The 19,169-nt window shown below is 43.0% G+C and overlaps 1 protein-coding gene across 1 annotated transcript in view; it reads left to right on the plus strand.

Annotated features, from left to right (window-relative positions):
• hecw2a (HECT, C2 and WW domain containing E3 ubiquitin protein ligase 2a) overlaps nt 1–19,169 on the plus strand; it is a gene marked incomplete at its 5' end in the record, with an annotated part of 51,451 nt that overhangs the window by 31,070 nt on the left and 1,212 nt on the right. The window contains 17 exons of the mRNA XM_084161717.1: nt 128–220; nt 2,575–2,725; nt 4,577–4,683; nt 7,092–7,216; nt 7,581–7,766; nt 8,696–8,830; nt 14,443–14,545; nt 15,352–15,448; nt 15,607–15,690; nt 15,817–15,902; nt 16,249–16,369; nt 16,822–16,935; nt 17,088–17,240; nt 17,477–17,575; nt 17,943–18,072; nt 18,286–18,432; nt 18,972–19,086. Coding sequence (XP_084017843.1) covers nt 128–220; nt 2,575–2,725; nt 4,577–4,683; nt 7,092–7,216; nt 7,581–7,766; nt 8,696–8,830; nt 14,443–14,545; nt 15,352–15,448; nt 15,607–15,690; nt 15,817–15,902; nt 16,249–16,369; nt 16,822–16,935; nt 17,088–17,240; nt 17,477–17,575; nt 17,943–18,072; nt 18,286–18,432; nt 18,972–19,086 — 2,046 coding nt within the window. The remainder of the gene's footprint in view (nt 1–127; nt 221–2,574; nt 2,726–4,576; nt 4,684–7,091; nt 7,217–7,580; nt 7,767–8,695; nt 8,831–14,442; nt 14,546–15,351; nt 15,449–15,606; nt 15,691–15,816; nt 15,903–16,248; nt 16,370–16,821; nt 16,936–17,087; nt 17,241–17,476; nt 17,576–17,942; nt 18,073–18,285; nt 18,433–18,971; nt 19,087–19,169) is intronic.

Genomic DNA, 19,169 nt, shown 5'->3' on the forward strand with positions numbered 1-19,169 from the left:
CCTACCTGGAACAATCATTAATATAATTCCCTCATTCATCCAGTTATGTAGCAACTAATAGTGAATTACAATAAAACTATAAAAAGGCTCATGTGTTCTTCTTTTACTGAATATTGTGTATGCTCAGGTGCTCAAGTGAACGGTCACCCCGTGCACTCGCTCCCCACAGTGCGCCATGACATCCACCGATACCAACGAGTGGACGAACCCTTACCTCCTAGTAAGTGTCCTCCTGTACATACTACATCTGTTTTGTATTTGAGGTGAAGGAAGATGACAAAAGAGAGAGAAAGAAAGCTGCTTGATATACACTGCTCAAAAAAATAAAGTGAACACTTAAACAACACAATGTAACTCCAAGTCAATCACACTTCTGTGAAATCAAACTGTCCACTTAGGAAGCAACACTGATTGACAATACATTTCACATGCTGTTGTGCAAATGGAATAGACAACAGGTGGAAATTATAGGCAATTAGCAAAACACCCCCAATAAAGGACTGGTTTTGCAGGTGGTGACCACAGACCACTTCTCAGTTCCTATGCTTCCTGGCTGATGTTTTGGTCACTTTTGAATGCTGGTGGTGCTTTCACTCTAGTGGTAGCATGAGACGGAGTCTACAACCCACACAAGTGGCTCAGGTAGTGCATCTCATCCAGGATGGCACATCAATGCAAGAAGGTTTGCTGTGTCTGTCAGCGTAGTGTCCAGAGCATGGAGGCGCTACCAGGAGACAGGCCAGTACATCAGGAGACGTGGAGGAGGCCGTAGGAGGGCAACAACCCAGCAGCAGGATTGCTACCTCCGCCTTTGTGCAAGGAGGAGCTGGAGGAGCACTGCCAGAGCCCTGCAAAATGACCTCCAGCAGGCCACAAATGTGCATGTGTCTGCTCAAACGGTCAGAAACAGACTCCATGAGGGTGGTATGAGGGCCCGACGTCCACAGGTGGGGGTTGTGCTTACAGCCCAACACCGTGCAGGACGTTTGGCATTTGCCAGAGAACACCAAGATTGGCAAATTCGCCACTGGCGCCCTGTGCTCTTCACAGATGAAAGCAGGTTCACACTGAGCACATGTGACAGACATGACAGAGTCTGGAGACGCCGTGGAGAACGTTCTGCTGCCTGCAACATCCTCCAGCATGACCGGTTTGGCGGTGGGTCAGTCATGGTGTGGGGTGGCATTTCTTTGGGGGGGCGCACAGTCCTCCATGTGCTCGCCAAAGGTAGCCTGACTGCCATTAGGTACCGAGATGACATCCTCAGACCCCTTGTGAGACCATATGCTAGTGCGGTTGGCCCTGGGTTCCTCCTAATGCAAGACAATGCTAGACCTCATGTGGCTGGAGTGTGTCAGCAGTTCCTGCAAGAGGAAGGCATTGATGCTATGGACCGCCCATTCCCCAGACCTGAATCCAATTGAGCACATCTGGGACATCATGTCTCGCTCCATCCACCAACGCCACGTTGCACCACAGACTGTCCAGGAGTTGGCGGATGCTTTAGTCCAGGTCTGGGAGGAGATCCCTCAGGAGACCATCCGCCACCTCATCAGGAGCATGCCCAGGCGTTGTAGGGAGGTCATACAGGCACGTGGAGGCCACACACACTACTGAGCCTCATTTTGACTTGTTTTAAGGACATTACATCAAAGTTGGATCAGCCTGTAGTGGGGTTTTCCACTTTAATTTTGAGGGTGACTCCAAATCCAGACCTCCATGGTTTGATACATTTGATTTCCATTGATAATTTTTGTGTGATTTTGTTGTCAGCACATTCAACTATGTAAAGAAAAAAGTATTTAATAAGATTATTGAATTCATTCAGATCTAGGATGTGTTATTTTAGTGTTCCCTTTATTTTTTTGAGCAGTGTAGTATGTGTATTTGTCTCGATATAGTTTTTTTTTGTATCTGTGCCATATATGCTTCTGTGACAACATTTGCAATAAGTGTTAAATAAAAAAGTTGTCAATTTCTTCTTCTACGGTAAACAGAAAGTGTGCATACTGCCACCTGGAGTGTGTTGTCTGAACAGGTATAAAGCCAAGATTTGTGATTTACTGCCGCCTGCAGTTATAAAATGTTTGCTCAGGAGTATAATTAATTGGCTGATCTCTCCTTATGACCTGGATGGAATTATGTGATCTTTCCATAACCCATACAGTAGGAACTCCCACCGAGTTCACTACTTCAAAATGGTGGAAGTCCTCAATGGCGCTGCCCATGCTAAAACACACTTTGGGGCACTAGAGCTGTCTATCTTAGTCTATGATTTGGCCCACGTTTCTAAGTGCTATGTACACAATGTTATACTATTTGACATAATGTGTGTTTATGTTATTTCAAGATGCCATGGTTGGATGTCAGAATTCATCCGTACATGTCAACCATGTGTGAATTCAGTTTGACTGCGACTGTGGGTGCATCCCAAATGGCACCCTATTCCCTATGGGCCCTTGTTAAAAGTAATGCACTAAAAAGGAAATGGGGTGCCATTTGGGACGTGGACTGTGTCTTAAATGTAAAGTGTGTGTTTGCAAATGTACAGCGATGTGTTTGTTCTCCTTACAGATTGGGAGGCGAGGATCGATAGTCACGGTCGTATTTTCTTTGTGGATCATGTGAATCGGACCACCACGTGGCAGCGCCCCACCGGACCCCCCGCCCCCCAGGGCCTGACCCGCTCCAACTCCATTCAACAGATGGAGCAGCTCAACCGCAGGTCTGTGTCATGTAGAGAGATACACAGGCAAAAACACATATGTACACACACACACATAGACATACGCTCATAAACATATACACTCACACACTCGCACACATACAGTATATGTACGTACATATACACACATACAAACACACCCTCTCTCTCACACACATACAGTGCCTTGCAAAAGTATTCAGCCCCCTTGGTGTTTTTCCTATTTTGTTGCATTACAACCTGTAATTTAAATTGAATTTTATTTGGATTTCATGTAATGGACATAAACAAAATAGTCCAAATTGGTGAAATGAAATGAAAAAAATAACTTGTTTAAAAAAATTCTAAAAAATTAATAACGAAAAAGTGGTGCGTGCATATATATTCACCCCTTTGCTGTGAAGACCCTAAATAAGATCTGGTGCAACCAATTACCTTCAGAAGTCACATAATTAGTTAAATAAAGTCCACCTGTGTGCAATCTAAGTGTCACATGATCTGTCACATGATCTCAGTGTATATACACCTGTTCTGAAAGGCCCCAGAGTCTGCAACACCACTAAGCAAGGGGCACCACCAAGCAAGCGGCACCATGAAGACCAAGGAGCTCTCCAAACAGGTCAGGGACAAAGTTGTGGAGAAGTACAGATCAGGGTTGGGTTATATTTAAATCCATTATAAAAAAAGGAAAGAATATGGCCCACCAAAACTCACGGACCAGGCAAGGAGGGCATTAATCAGAGAGGCAACAAAGATACCAAAGATAACCCTGAAGGAGCTGCAAAGCTCCACAGCGGAGAATGGAGTATCTGTCCATAGGACCACTTTATGCCGTACACTCCACAGAGCTGGGCTTTACGGAAGAGTGGCCAGAAAAAAGCCATTGCTTAAAGAAAAAAATAAGCAAACACGTTTGGTGTTCGCCAAAAGGCATGTGGGAGACTCCCCAAACATATGGAAGAAGGTACTCTGTTCAGATGAGACTAAAATTGAGCTTTTTGGCCATCAAGGAAAACGCTATGTCTGGCGCAAACCCAACACCTCTCATCACCCCGAAAACACCATCCAAGCATTGTGGTGGCAGCATCCTGCTGTGGGGATGTTTTTCATCAGCAGGGACTGGGAAACTGGTCAGAATTGAAGGAATGATGGATGGCGCTACATACAGGGAAATTCTTGAGGGAAACCTGTTTCAGTCTTCCAGAGATTTGAGACTGGGACGGAGGTTCACCTTCCAGCAGGACAATGACTCTAAGCATACTGTTAAAGCAACACTCGAGTGGTTTAAGGGGAAACATTTAAATATCTTGGAATGGCCTAGTCAAAGCCCAGACCTTAATCCAATTGTGGTATGACTTAAAGATTGCTGTACACCAGCGGAACCCATCCAACTTGAAGGAGCTGGAGCAGTTTTGCCTTGAAGAATGTTCAAAAAATCCCAGTGGCTAGATGTGCCAATTTTATAGAGACATACCCCAAGAGACTCGCAGCTGTAATTGCTGCAAAAGGTGGCTCTACAAAGTATTGAATTTGGGGGGGGTGAATAGTTATGCACGCTCAAGTTGTCTGTTTTTTTGTCTTGTTTCTTGTTTGTTTCACACACAAAAAAGATTTTGTATCTTCAAAGTGGTAGGCATGTTGTGTAAATCAAATGATATAAACCCCCAAAAAATCCATTTTAATTCCAGGTTGTAAGGCAACAAAATCTGAAAAATACCAAGGGGGGTGAATACTTTCGCAAGCCACTCTACGCTCACACACACACTCACATGCACACATACTTTTGTAACTTCAGTCCTCTGCATTTCCTCTTCTCACCGTAACCCTTCACACCCCTTCCTCTCTCTTTTTCTCTATCTATCTCTCGATCAGGTATCAGAGCATAAGGAGGACGATGACCAGTGAGAGGTCCGAGGAGAACACAGTTGACCTCCCGCCAGAGCCCACAGAGAGTGACCTTCTGCCCCAGACCATCCCTGGTGTGCTAGTATAGTCACACACACACACACACACACACACACACACACACATACACACACACACACACACACACAGGGCTCTAAAGTACATATCTCCTGAGTGGCGCAGTGGTCTAAGGCACTGCATCGCAGTGCTAACTGTGCCACTAGATCCTGGTTCGAATCCAGGCTCTGTCGCAGCCGGCCGCGACCGGGAGACTCATGGGCGGCGCACAATTGGCCCAGCGTCGTCCAGGGTAGGGGAGGGAATGGCCGGCAGGGATGTAGCTCAGTTGATAGAGCATGGCGTTTGCAACGCCAGGGTTGTGGGTTCGTTTCCCACGGGGGGCCAGTATTTAAAAAAATATGTATTCACATAAGCTCTGGATAAGCGCGTCTGCTAAATGACTAAAATGTAAATGTAAATGTAAAGTGCGACCAGTTTGGTCGCAGATGCAACAAAATATTTTGCTGTGCGATCTGGAGTTTTAATTTGGGAGCGTCATGTTTGCAATATTACTACAGCGAAAACTGCTTGTTTCTAGCCGAAACACAACGTCTTTTTCTTCCTGTCACGGATTGGGGGGGCGCATTTTACATTCATAAACCATGTCGCGGGCAGTTCTAAAACATCTTGCGGTCCGCATTTGTTTTACACCTTGTTTGTTCATGTAGCTAGCTAGCTAACAACCTGGTAACTTTACCAGTATATCCAAACATTTGGGGGCACAAAAAATAAAAAAAAGGGGGATAGCTTCTTCAGGAGATCAATAATCATAGTAATGAATGAATGACATATCTTGCATGTCGTCATCAAAAACGTAACGCTCTTAATAGAACTGCTGGACCTCGAGGGACCCCCCTTTAAGCTAATGAGTGACTATGAGGTTAAAGTAGTGCAGACTGTCAGCTTTAATTTGAGGGTATTGTCATCCATATCGGGTGAACCGTTTAGAAATTACAGCACTGTTTGTACATAGTCCCCCCATTTTAGGGGACCAAAAGTATTGGGACAAATTCACTTTTGTGTATTAAAGTAGTCAAAACTTTAGTATTTGGTCCCATATTCCTAGCACGCAATGATTACATCAAGCTTGTGATTCTACAAACTTGTTGGATGCATTTGCTGTTTGTTTTGGATGTGTTTCAGATCATTTTCTGTCCAATAGAAATGAATGGTAAATAATGTGTTGTCATTTTGAAGTCACTTTTATTGAAAATAAGAATTAATGTGGATTCCACCATGATTACGGATAGTCCTGAATTAATCATCAATAATGATTGAGAAAGTTACAGACGTACAAATATCATACCCCCCAAAAGATGCTAACCTTCCCTGTTATTATAATGGTGAGAGGTTAGCATGTCTTGGGGGGTATGATATTTGTGCTTCTGCAACTTTCTCACATTTATTTAACCTGTTGTTATATGTGTGAAATCAGTTTCGGTGTAGTTTAGGTTCAACTGGGCATGGCACTTTCAACTGTCAGGGGAAGGAGGGGAGCAGGACCTACTGTCGGAAGAAGGCGGGGCAAGGGGGGAAAACCATTCAAAAAACAACGTGCCCTCCTAAAACTGGTTATAACTCCAGTTAAGTTTGTGATATTAAGATTCTAACAAGTGTGTTATATAGACTTATTTAGGAAAAGTCAAGGATGGAGGAGGGCATGAGTTTTAAAATGGCAGAGTAATACTTTAAACAAAAATCATGAGCAGTCCAAATGACTGCTTCAGCGGTTCTAGTGTAAAAGGGATAGTTCAGCCAAATTACATATTGGTTTCCTTACCCTGCAAGCAGTCTATGGACAAAGTGCCTGGGAAACTAAAACAAAGCATATATTGCTGTCATACCTTGTCCATTGACTGATTACAGGGTAAGGAAACAAGTGTCATTTTGTAATTTGGGTTACTATCCCTTTAAAGAGAGTGTACAATTTTCAATGTAATACATCTCAATAGGAAAATAGCGCTTTTACATAATGTAAACATATATTCTACAAAATACTTTTTAATTTCATTGACAGGTATTTGTATAAAAATAAATAAAAAATAAATAAAACATTTTAGCTTTTTATAATAAACATGTATTTACAGGGTTACATATTCATTTCTAGGGCACAACATGTGCTTCAGACTTAGCTAGAATTCATATTGGCTATATCTCAATCAATTTATTTGTATTTTTATTTAAAGCACTAGCACACACACACACAAACATACACCCACACACACACACACACACAGTCTTGTATAACTAACCTTGTGGGGGCACACATTTCAGTCCCATTCAAAATCCTATTTTCCCTAACACTAACCTTAACCCCAAAATGTCCCCAGTTGGTCAAATACTTTTTCATCTACCATTCTACACACACACATCCTTCCCAACATCTATTCTACTCTTACAGTGTGTGTTTTGTCTGTCGTAGAGTACAGGAGAGAGAGTGCGGTGGGTCACTCCAGCTCCCGGTCTCGTCTCTCTCTGCTGCTCCAGTCCCCCAGCGCAAAGTTCCTGTGCAGCCCAGACTTCTTCACCGTGCTGCATTCTAACCCTGTGAGTCTGGCTGCACAGGCCCTCAACCCTCACCTTCTTATGGTCACCTTTGATCCCTCAGCTCTCACTTATCACGTCATATCTCTCAGTAGTTAACGATTTGCAAAAGTGTGCTTACCACTTTTTGGAATTAAATGCTGTTTTCAAATTGACATGAAATGTGGCCTTCATCAGGTTAATTGAAATAGAACTATGAGGTATGGTATCTGGGATTTAATTTCCCATTATGAGTCATCATTCTTCTCTTAATCTGTGTTTTATCAAAATAATGACAACCCCATTTACAGAAGAGCCCGGCATTTCACATGTCCCTCTTTGATAACCTCATCAGTCTGTTCCCTCCTTCCCTCCCTCCCTCCCTCAGAGTGCCTACCGCATGTTTACGAGCAACACTTGCCTGAAGCACATGATCAGTAAGGTGCGTCGGGACGCCCACCACTATGAGCGCTACCAGCACAACAGGGACCTGGTGGCCTTTCTCAACATGTTCACCAACAAACAGCTGGAGCTACCCAGGGGCTGGGAGATGAAGCACGACCAGTCCGGCAAGGTCTGGACCACAGTGTGTGTGTAGGGTGTGTGTGTGTGTGGGAATGTTTTAGTTTATGTGCAATGACACGTGAATATACAGTGCATTTGGAAAGTATTCAGACCCCTTGACTTTTTCCACATTTTGTTATGTCACAGCCTTATTCTAAAATGGATTACATTTTAAAAAATCCTCATCAATCTACACACAATACCCCATAATGACGAAGCAAAAACTGGTTTTTAGATTTTTTTGCAAATTTATAAAAAATAAAAAACAGAAATACCTTATTTACATAAGTATTCAGACCCTTTGCTATGAGACTCGAAATTGAGCTCAGGTGCATCCTGTTTCCATTGATCCTCCTTGAGATGTTTCTACAACTTGATTGGAGTCTGCCTGTGGTAAATTCAATTGATTGGACATGATTTGGAAAGGCAAACACTTGTCTATATAAGGTCCCACAGTTGACAGTGCATGTCAGAGCAAAAACCCAGCCAAGTCGAAGGAATTGTCTGTAGAGCGAGACAGGATTGTGTTGAGGTTCAGATCTGGGGAAGGGTACAAAAACAGTTCTGCAGCATTGAAAGTCCCAAAGAACACAGTGGCCTCCATCATTTTTAAATGGAAGAAGTTTGGAACCACCATGACTCTTCCTAGAGCTGGCCGCCCGGCCAAACTGAGCATTCGAGGGAGAAGGGCCTTGGTCAAAGTTCCTCTGTGGAGATAGGAGAACCTTCCAGAAAGACAACCATCTCTGCAGCACTCCACCAATCAGGCTTTTATGGTAGTGGCCAGATGGAAGCCACACCTCAGTAAAAGGCACATGACAGCTGTAAGGCTGTAACGTAACAAAATGTGGAAAAAGTCAATTGGTCTGAATACTTTCTGCATATACTGTAGTTTCTTTATCTATCTTACTGTACGTGGCTGGCTGTGTGTCTTCACAGCCCTTCTTTGTGGATCACAACTGTCGCTCCACAACCTTCATCGACCCGCGGCTCCCCCTCCAGAGTGCACGCTCCACTGGCCTGCTGGCCCACCGCCAGCACCTCAGCCGCCAACGCAGCCACAGCGCAGGCGAGGTGAGAGACTACTGCTGCATTCACACAGGCCACTTGACAGACCGGACTGCATGACGGCATGCTAACTAGTGGACTACCCTACATGTGGCTTGGCGGTTTGCCTGGCTCGGTTGAATTCATATAGCTGGTTTGAAGAACATGCCAACTAACATCCAAAATAGAAAATACCGCTGCAGTGGATGATGTCCGTCGGCCTCATCAGAATTTGCCATCATTGTCTCGATGAAAATATTACATCTGGTTTCATATTGCCGTAATAAGTTGCCTATGTGAACGCAGCAAACTGCTGTACTACTGCACCACTAATGCAGGCTTGAGATCAGCTCTAAATCTAGTCTATTACACCCACTGCACCACTGACACACTGGAATTCTGACCTGTGATCATCACTAAGACTTTAGATTTAGCTGTTTTAACAAGACCAATATCAATGACTTAGCAATGACCCAAGCCCAGCTCAGCTAATCCCTACCATTGTGACGCAGAGTTGTCAAAATGCTTTAGCAAATGTACATTACACCAGCGGCCTCGGTAGACACAATGTGGGTAACCTGGTTTGTGTCCCTCTAGCTGCCCTGGGTGCCTCTGCTGACCCTGCAGCTGTTGTGTGCAGTGATCATGTGCCTAGGAACCAGATTTATACTGTTAGCACTGAGCCGGTGTGCCCAAGGAGGCAGTCCACTGTGTGCAGCTCACCCAGCACTAAAATATAGAACATGAGCACATCTACTGCTGCTAAGCTTCCCAATAAAGCTATAAAAACAAATAAGCATCCCAGAAGAAAAGTGCTCAAAATAGCCCACGTTAACATATGTAGCTCAAGAAACAAGGTTAATGAAAACAATAATTTGCTAGTAACAGATGACATTCATATTCTGACTATCTCTGAAACTCACTTAGATAATACCTTTGATGATACAGTGGTAGCAATACAAAGTTATAACATTTACAGAAAATATAGAAATACCAATGGTGGAGGTGTTGCTGTTTATATTCAGAACCACATTCCTGTGAAGATTAGAGAGGATCTCATGTTAAATACTGTTGAAGTTATATGGCTACAGGTTAATCTGCCTCACCTAAAGCCAATTCTGGTGGGAAGCTGCTATAGACCACCAAGTGCTAACAGTCAGTATCTGGATAACGTGTGAAATGCTTGATAATTTGTAAGTCGCTCTGGATAAGAGCGTCTGCTAAATGACTTAAATGTAAATGTAAAAATAATGTATGTGATATCAATAGAGAGGTATACTTTCTGTGTGATTTAAATATTGACTGGCTTTCATCAGGCTGCCCACTCAAGAGAGCTTCAAACTGTAACCAGTGCCTGCAACCTGGTTCAGGTTATCAGTCAACCTACCAGGGTGGTTACAAACAGTACAGGAATGAAATCATTAACATGTATTGATCATATCTTTACTAATGCTGCAGAGATTTGTTTGAAAGCAGTATCCAAATCCATTCGATGTAGTGATCACAATATAGTAGCCATATCTGGGAAAACCAAAGTTACAAAGGCTGGGCCTAATATTGTGTATAAGAGGTCATAAAATACGTTTTATAGTGATTCCTATGTTGTTGATGTAAAGAATATATGTTGGTCCGTGGTGTGTAATGAGGCGCAAACAGACACTTTACACATTTATAAAATTGCTTATTCCAGTTACTAATAAGCATGCACCCATTAAGAAAATGACTGTAAAAACTGTTACAGCCCTGTGGATTGATGAGGAATTGAAAAGTTGTATGGTTAAGAGGGATGAGGCAAAAGGAATGGCAAATAAGTCTGGCTGCACAACCAATTGGCAAACGCATTGCAAATTGAGAAATCATGTGACTAAACTGAATAAAAAGAAGAACAACACTATGAAACAAGGATAAATGACATAAAGAATGATAGTAAAAAGCTTTGGAGCACCTTAAATGAAATTTTGGGGAAAAAGGCAAACTCAGCTCCATCATTCATTGAATCAGATGGCTCATTCATCACAAAACCAACTGAAATTGCCAACTACTTTAATATTTTTTTATTTGGCAAGATTAGCAAACATAGGCATGACATGCCAGCAACAATTGCTGACACTACACATCCAAGTATATCTGACCAAATTATGAAAGACATGCATTGTAATTTTGAATTCCATAAAGTGAGTGTGGAAGAGATGAAAAATTGATTGTTGTCAATTAACAATGACAAGCCACCGGGGTCTGACAACTTAGATGGAAAATTGCTGAGGATAATAACGGACGATATTGCCACTCCTGTTTGCCATATTTTCAATTTAAGCCTACTAGAATGTACAGTGAGGGAAAAAAGTATTTGATCCCCTGCTGATTTTGTACGTTTGCCCACTGACAAAGAAATGATTACTCTATAATTTTAATGGTAGGTTTATTTGAACAGTGAGAGACAGAATAACAACAAAATAATCCAGAATAACGCATGTCAAAAATGTTATAAATTGATTTGCATTTTAATGAGGGAAATAAGTATTTGACCCCCTCTCAATCAGAAAGATTTCTGGCTCCCAGGTGTCTTTTATACAGGTAACGAGCTGAGATTATGAGCACACTCTTAAAGGGAGTGCTCCTAATCTCAGTTTGTTACCTGTATAAAAGACACCTGTCCACAGAAGCAATCAATCAATCAGATTCCAAACTCTCCACCATGGCCAAGACCAAAGAGCTCTCCAAGGATGTCAGGGACAAGATTGTAGACCTACACAAGGCTGGAATGGGCTACAAGACCATCGCCAAGCAGCTTGGCGAGAAGGTGACAACAGTTGGTGCGATTATTTGCAAATGGAAGGAACACAAAATAACTGTCTATCTCCCTCGGCATGGGGCTCCATGCAATATCTCACCTCGTGGAGTTGTAATGATCATGAGAACAGTGAGGAATCAGCCCAGAACTACACAGGAGGATCTTGTCAATGATCTCAAGGCAGCTGGGACCATAGTCACCAAGAAAACAATTGGTAACACACTACACTGTGAAGGACTGAAATCCTGCAGCGCCCGCAAGGTCCCCCTGCTCAAGAAAGCACATATACAGGCCCGTCTGAAGTTTGCCAATGAACATCTGAATGATTCAGAGGAGAGCTGGGTGAAAGTGTTGTGGTCAGATGCGACCAAAATCTCACCGTGTTTGGAGGAGGAGTAATGCTGCCTATGACCCCAAGAACACCATCCCCACCGTCAAACATGGAGGTGGAAACATTATGCTTTGGGGGTGTTTTTCTGCTAAGGGGACAGGACAACTTCACCGCATCAAAGGGACGATGGACAGGGCCATGTACCGTCAAATCTTGGGTGTGAACCTCCTTCCCTCAGCCAGGGCATTGAAAATGGGTCTTGGATGAGTATTCCAGCATGACAATGACCCAAAACACACGGCCAAGGCAACAAAGGAGTGGCTCAAGAAGAAGCACATTAAGGTCCTGGAGTGGCCTAGCCAGTCTCCAGACCTTAATCCCATAGAAAATCTGTGGAGGGAGCTGAAGGTTCGAGTTGCCAAACGTCAGCCTCGAAACCTTAATGACTTGGAGAAGATCTGCAAAGAGGAGTGGGACAAAATCCCTCCTGTGATGTGTGCAAACCTGGTGGCCAACTAGAAGAAACGTCTGACCTCTGTGATTGCCAACTAGGGTTTTGCCACCAAGTACTAAGTCATGTTTTGCAGAGGGGTCAAATACTTATTTCCCTCATTAAAATGCAAATCAATTTATAAAATTTTTGACATGCGTTTTTCTGGATTTTTTTGTTGTTATTCTGTCTCTCACTGTTCAAATAAACCTACCATTAAAATTATAGACTGATCATTTCTTTGTCAGTGGGCAAACGTACAAAATCAGCAGGGGATCAAATACTTTTTTCCCTCACTGTATGTGCCCCCAGGTTTGGAGGGAAGCAAAAGTCATTCCGCTACCTAAGAATGCCCCTTTACTGGCTCAAATAGCCGACCAATATACTAAATACCAACCCTTAGTAAACTATTGGAAAAAATGGTGTTTGACCAGATACAATGCTATTTTACTGTAAACAAATTGCCAACAAACTTTCAGCATGCTTATAGAGAAGGACATTCAACAAGCACAGCACTTACACAAATTACTGATGATTGGCTGAGAGAAATTGATAATAAAAATATTATGGGGGCTGTTTTGTCAGACTTCTGTGTGGCTATTGACATTATCAATCATAGTCTGCTGCTGGAAAAACGTATGTGTTATGGCTTTACACCCCCTGCTATAATGTGGATAAAGAGTTACTTGTCTAACAGAATACAGAGGGTGTTCTTTAATGGAAGCCTCTCCAACATAATCCAGGTAGAATCAGGAATTCCCCAGGGCAGCTGTCTAGGCCCCTTGCTTTTTTCCATCTTTACTAACGACATGCCACTGGCTTTGAGTAAAGCTGGTGTGTCTATGTATGCGGATGTCTCAACACTATACACGTCAGCTACTACAGCAACTGAAATAACTGCCACGCTAACAAAGACTTGCAGTTAGTTTCGGAATGGGTGGCAAGGAATAAGTTAGTCCTGAATATTTCTAAAAGCACTGTATTTGGGTCAAATCATTCACTAAACCCTAAACCTCAACTACATCTTGTAATGAATAATGTGGAAATTGAGCAAGTTGAGGAGACTAAACTGCATGGAGTAACCCTGGATTGTAGACTGTCATGGTCAAAGCATATTGATACAACAGTAGCTAAGATGGGGGAGAAGTATGTCCATACTTAAGCGCTGCTCTGCCTTTTTAGAAACACTATCAAAAAGGCAGGTTCTACAGGCCCTAGTTTTGTCGCACCTAGACTACTGTTCAGTAGTGTGGTCAGGTGCCACAAAGAGGGACTTGGGAAAATTGCAGTTGGCTCAGAACAGGGCAGCACAGCTGGCCCTTAAAAGTACACGGAGAGCTAACATTAATGACATGCATGTCAGTCTCTCCTGGCTCAGAGTGGAAGAGAGAGAGACTTCATCACTGCTTGTTTTTGTAAGAGGTGTTGACAAGCTGAATGTATCAAGCTGTCTGTTTAAACTACTATCACACAGCTCGGAAACCCATGCATACCCCACAAGACATGCCACCAGAGGTCTCTTCACAGTCCCCAAGTCCAGAACTATGGGAGGCGCACAGTACTACATAGAGCCATGACTACATGGAACTTTATTCCACCTTATGGAACAACGGGGACTGTGAAGAGACACACACACAAGGGTATAGACACATGCATACGCACACATTGTGATATTGTTGTATGGTGGTATTCAACATTTTGTATTGTAGATGGGTAGTGGTGTAATAATGTCATATGATGTACTGTTTTATATTTTGTTTTATATGTAATGTAAGTGCTTTAATATGTTTCGACCCCAGGAAGAGTAGCTGCTGCCTTGGCAGCAGCTAATGGGGATCCCTAATAAATACAAATATAAATCATAATGCTTATAGCAAGAAAAAGATTGAAAGGGTTCCTAAAATGGGTGTAGGTTGTACAGTTTTCAATAGAAACAATGACAATGCTGGGTTTATGGCTGGGAGTTCCCTGATTGTGTCAATTGATAGCAGCAGTGGGATCCGTACTGACTCAGTGTCCCCTTGCAGGTGGTAGATAACACACGACACTCCAGCCCACCTGTCATGCCCCGCCCCTCCAGCACCTTCAGTGGGTCCACTCGCAATCAATACCAGGACCTGGTGCCTGTGGGTGAGTACACACACACACACGCACGTACGCACGCCAGTTAGCCTAGCAGTTAGTGTTGGGCCAGTAACCGAAAGGTTGCTAGTTCAACTCCTTGTGCAGACAAGGTGAAAATTCTGTCCATCTGCCCTTGAGCAAGGCACTTAACCGTAATTGCTCCACTTAAAGCTACTATATGTAGCTTTTTGGGTCAACCCGACCAAATTCACATAGAAACGTGAGTTCTAGATATTTCATTCCCATTGAAAGCAAGTCTAAGAAGCGGTAGATCTGTTCTATGTGTGCTATTTCTATGCTTCCCGTTCTGAAGTTTTGTTTTTGCGTCTTTTACTTTCGGTTTTGTACACCAGCTTCAAACAGCTGAATATACAATATTTTGGTTATGGAAAATATATTTCACAGCGGTTTAGATGGTACAATGATTCTCTACACAGTGACTGCTTGTTTTATCACAAGACTGAAATTAGGCTATTTATTAGAATTTTAGCAACCCTGAAATGGTGGAGCGATTTCTGCATAGTGCATCTGTAACCCTAATTGCTCCAGGGGTCCCTGGCCACAACTCCACTCTGAGGGGGTCTCAAGGGGAGTTGGGATATGCAAAAAACATGTCAATTTCACACCTCAAACTCATACAGGTTACCCACTTGTACATGCAGGGAAACAGGAAAAATATAAGCACCCCCTATTAAACCTTTTTACACACACACACACACACACACACACACACACACGCACGCTATATACAGTGCTCACTTATGCACTAATAGACACAGTAATGTTGATTACTAACATGGGTCTCTCCCCAGCCTACAATGACAAGATTGTGGCGTTTCTACGGCAACCCAACATCATTGAGATCCTGCAGGAGAGGCAACCAGAGCTTGTCAGGAACCACTCACTCAAGTAGGTCACCCCAATCACCATGGGAACCCTTTAATCAGATATTTAACCCTTAATCCTAACCCTCTAAACATATTATGATTATGCCAAACAGCAGTATCACGAATGTTAACGTGTGTGTGTGTGTGTGTGTGTGTGTGTGTGTGTGTGTTTGTCTGCAGGGAAAGGTTACAGTTCATTCGCAGCGAGGGCGTTTCTGGGCTTGCTCGTCTCTCTAGCGATGCTGATCTAGTAATTTTGCTCAGGTGGGACCTTTGTATTTGTCTTTATGTGTTAATGTCTGTTTGTGATTGGTGTATGTTTGTGTGTGCGAGAAGGTATTGAGTGTGTGTGTGTGAGAGAGATCATTTAAGCACTCCTCTCTCCCTTAGCCTGTTTGAAGAGGAGGTGATGTCCTATGTGCCACCTGCTGCCTTACTGCACCCCAGCTACTGCTCCTCCCCTCAAAGCTCCCCTGGTGAGACCACACACATGCATGCACGCACACGCACACACACACACATATATTTTCTCCTCTCATTTTCTCCTCATGCCCTTCTTCTTCCCTTAGTCTTGCTTCTAATCGAAACTATCCATCCAAAGCAGGGCAAGATAATGAGATAAAGCCTTGAGCCGTAAAAGTTGCTTAGCGCTCTCAATTAGTGAAGTTTAGTGTTTTTTCTAAACCAATTCTATGCTAATGTTGGTTGTAATAATAAGATACAATTACGATATTCTGAGGAACTTATCATGTATTTTTTGTCTATTTTTCATACTTCTCTCCCTCCTCCCTGCTCTTCCTCCTTCTTCCGCCCCTCTCTCAGGTACTCAGAGAGCTAATGCACGTGCCCCTGCCCCGTACAAACGTGACTTTGAGGCCAAACTGAGAAACTTCTATCGCAAGCTGGAGACGAAGGGCTATGGCCAGGGACCTGGGAAAGTCAAGTGAGTACTTGATGACGTCATTCAATAGGTTGAGAGAACCGCTAAATATCAGCAGTATTCTGACATGGAATCACTGGTCACTTTAATAATGAAACACTAGTCACTTTAATAACGTTTACATACTGCTTTACTCATTTCATATGTATATACTGTATTATATTCTACAGTATTTTAGTCAATGCCCCTCCGACATTGCTCGCCCTAATATTTATATATTTCTTAATTAATTATTTTACTTTTAGATTTGTGTGTATTGTTGTGAATTGTTAGGGACTACTGCACTGTTGGAGCTAGGAACGAAAGCATTTCGCTACACCCGCAATAACATCTGCTAAATATGTGTATGTGACCAATACAATTTGATTTGATTTGTTCAATCCTAAACTGGGTTTGTGTGTGTGTTGTGCCTGCATGCATTCATAACTATATCTGGGTGTTTTTCCTTCTTCCAGATTAATCGTTCGTAGAGATCACCTATTGGAGGATGCCTTCAATCAGATCATGTGCTACTCCCGCAAAGACCTGCAGAGGAGTAAGCTCTATGTCAGCTTTGTGGGCGAGGAAGGGTGAGTGTTGCCTTTTGGGGTTTAGCTCTTTCATATATGCTACACATTACCTTAAAAGTTTGCTAATTTGCATCGGCTGTTATGTTGTGTCTCTACATTGTTTATTTTCCATAATTTCAATACATGATTTACAAAATGTGTGTGTGTTATAGGCTGGACTACAGCGGCCCTTCAAGGGAGTTCTTCTTCTTGGTGTCAAGGGAGTTGTTTAACCCTTACTACGGCCTGTTTGAGTACTCGGCCAATGACACCTACACTGTGCAGATCAGCCCCATGTCTGCCTTCGTCGACAACCATCACGAGTGGTGAGTGACGAGTACATTACCATTATGGTTAGGCGGATGGATGGATGGATGGAAGGATGGACGGGCGGGCGGGCGTGTGGTCGGATTTATGAAGACAGACAGACATGCTGGACAGACATACTGTAGATAAAATAAGGAACAAAGACGCAGATAGACCTATAATAACATCTGACTTGTCATCATATACTGTACATACTGTACTGTATTACACCTAGCAATGTTGCTCTGTGTTCCAGGTTTCGTTTCAGTGGGCGTATCCTGGGCCTTGCTCTGATCCACCAGTATCTGTTGGATGCCTTCTTTACCCGCCCGTTCTACAAGGGCCTGCTGCGGATGTAAGTGTCTCAATCAGGTCCTCTTAGCTAGCAAACGGCTAGGGCTCCTATCACCATGAACACCGCATTGTTATAGGTTTGACAATGCAACCACCCTGGCAAATTGCCAGTTATGCTTTAGCGTAAAATATATTATATGAAAAATACACACCTCAGAATTTTTTAGGTAGTAACTACTGAACTGGAAGAAGCTGAACAGACAGGAGTTGGTTAGATTGATTTGACTTTAGTTATTCAGTTACCATGCTTTCATTATGTGGTTGATATACACTCTGGAAAACAACAAGCTAAATTACTAAAATGTCAATATAAGGCTTAGAGTTATGAGTTAAATTTTTCGCCTCTCGTTGACCTTTGACCCCTACAGCCCGTGTGACCTGAGTGACCTGGAGTTCCTGGACGAGGAGTTCCACCAAAGTTTACAGTGGATGAAGGACAACGACATCGAGGACATGCTGGACCTCACCTTCACCGTCAACGAGGAGGTCTTCGGACAGGTGTGTGTGCATGCTTGTGTTTTGAATAATTAATGTATTGTATGTATCTTCAATCGTTTTAGACTACATACACTACCCTCCATTTGATATTTAACTGCTTGTTGCAATGTGTTGTACTTGGGGGTAAATCCTGACTTTACTTAGTCATTAATTGATGTCAATGGTAAGGTAGGATTCACCCTATATTGTGTTTCTATCTTTACGGCCCTATAGATCACAGAGAGAGAGCTGAAGCCAGGCGGGGCAGGTATTCCAGTGTCAGAGAAGAATAAGAAGGAGTACATAGAGCGCATGGTTAAGTGGCGCATCGAAAGGGGCGTGGCTCAGCAGACTGAGAGCCTGGTGCGAGGCTTCTATGAGGTAGGGCCCTGTGTTTTGCGCAATCATGTGACATAGCAAGATTTTATCCTGTATTTTAAGCCTTATCCAGAAATGAGAATTACAGCAAAAATTAAAGTAATTGTCTGAGGATGGTGCTGGAACATCTGACAAAAAAAGAAAAGGGGACAGTTTGATGAAAAAGCTTTAAATAAAGGTTAAAATCCAGGTCATGTGACATGGTTGCACAAAACACAGGACCCTATGACATCACACACATCATCGATAATGGTCCATCATTGTGATATGTATTGGTCAAGTGGCATTGTGTCTGCATAATGATGCAGAGCTACGTTGTGATACAGTATGTATTGGTCAGGTATTGTGTAATAGATAATGATGCAGCAAGTGGTAATTTATCTGAAATAGATATGATGAAATAGAAAGTCATGCATGCCATTAACAATTAATGTGGTTACTCCTAATGTATTAGAAGTGAATTAGTATTGTGATATGTACTGGCCAGGTGGTATTGTCTCTGTAATAGTAAATGTATCAGAATTGTGACATGTATTGGTCAGGTGGTGGACGTGCGGCTGGTGTCTGTGTTTGATGCCCGGGAGCTGGAGCTGGTGATCGCTGGCACTGCAGAGATCGACCTGGCAGACTGGAGGAACAACACAGAGTACAGAGGAGGTAGAGACAGGGGAGCAGTGGGGGGCAGTCTTAACCTTGGAGAGTCAGATGGTGTGGGGGCACGCTTTTTCAGCCAAGTAGTG

This window comes from Coregonus lavaretus (assembly GCF_964263955.1).
Source record: "Coregonus lavaretus genome assembly, chromosome: 5".
Lineage (NCBI taxonomy): Eukaryota > Metazoa > Chordata > Actinopteri > Salmoniformes > Salmonidae > Coregonus > Coregonus lavaretus.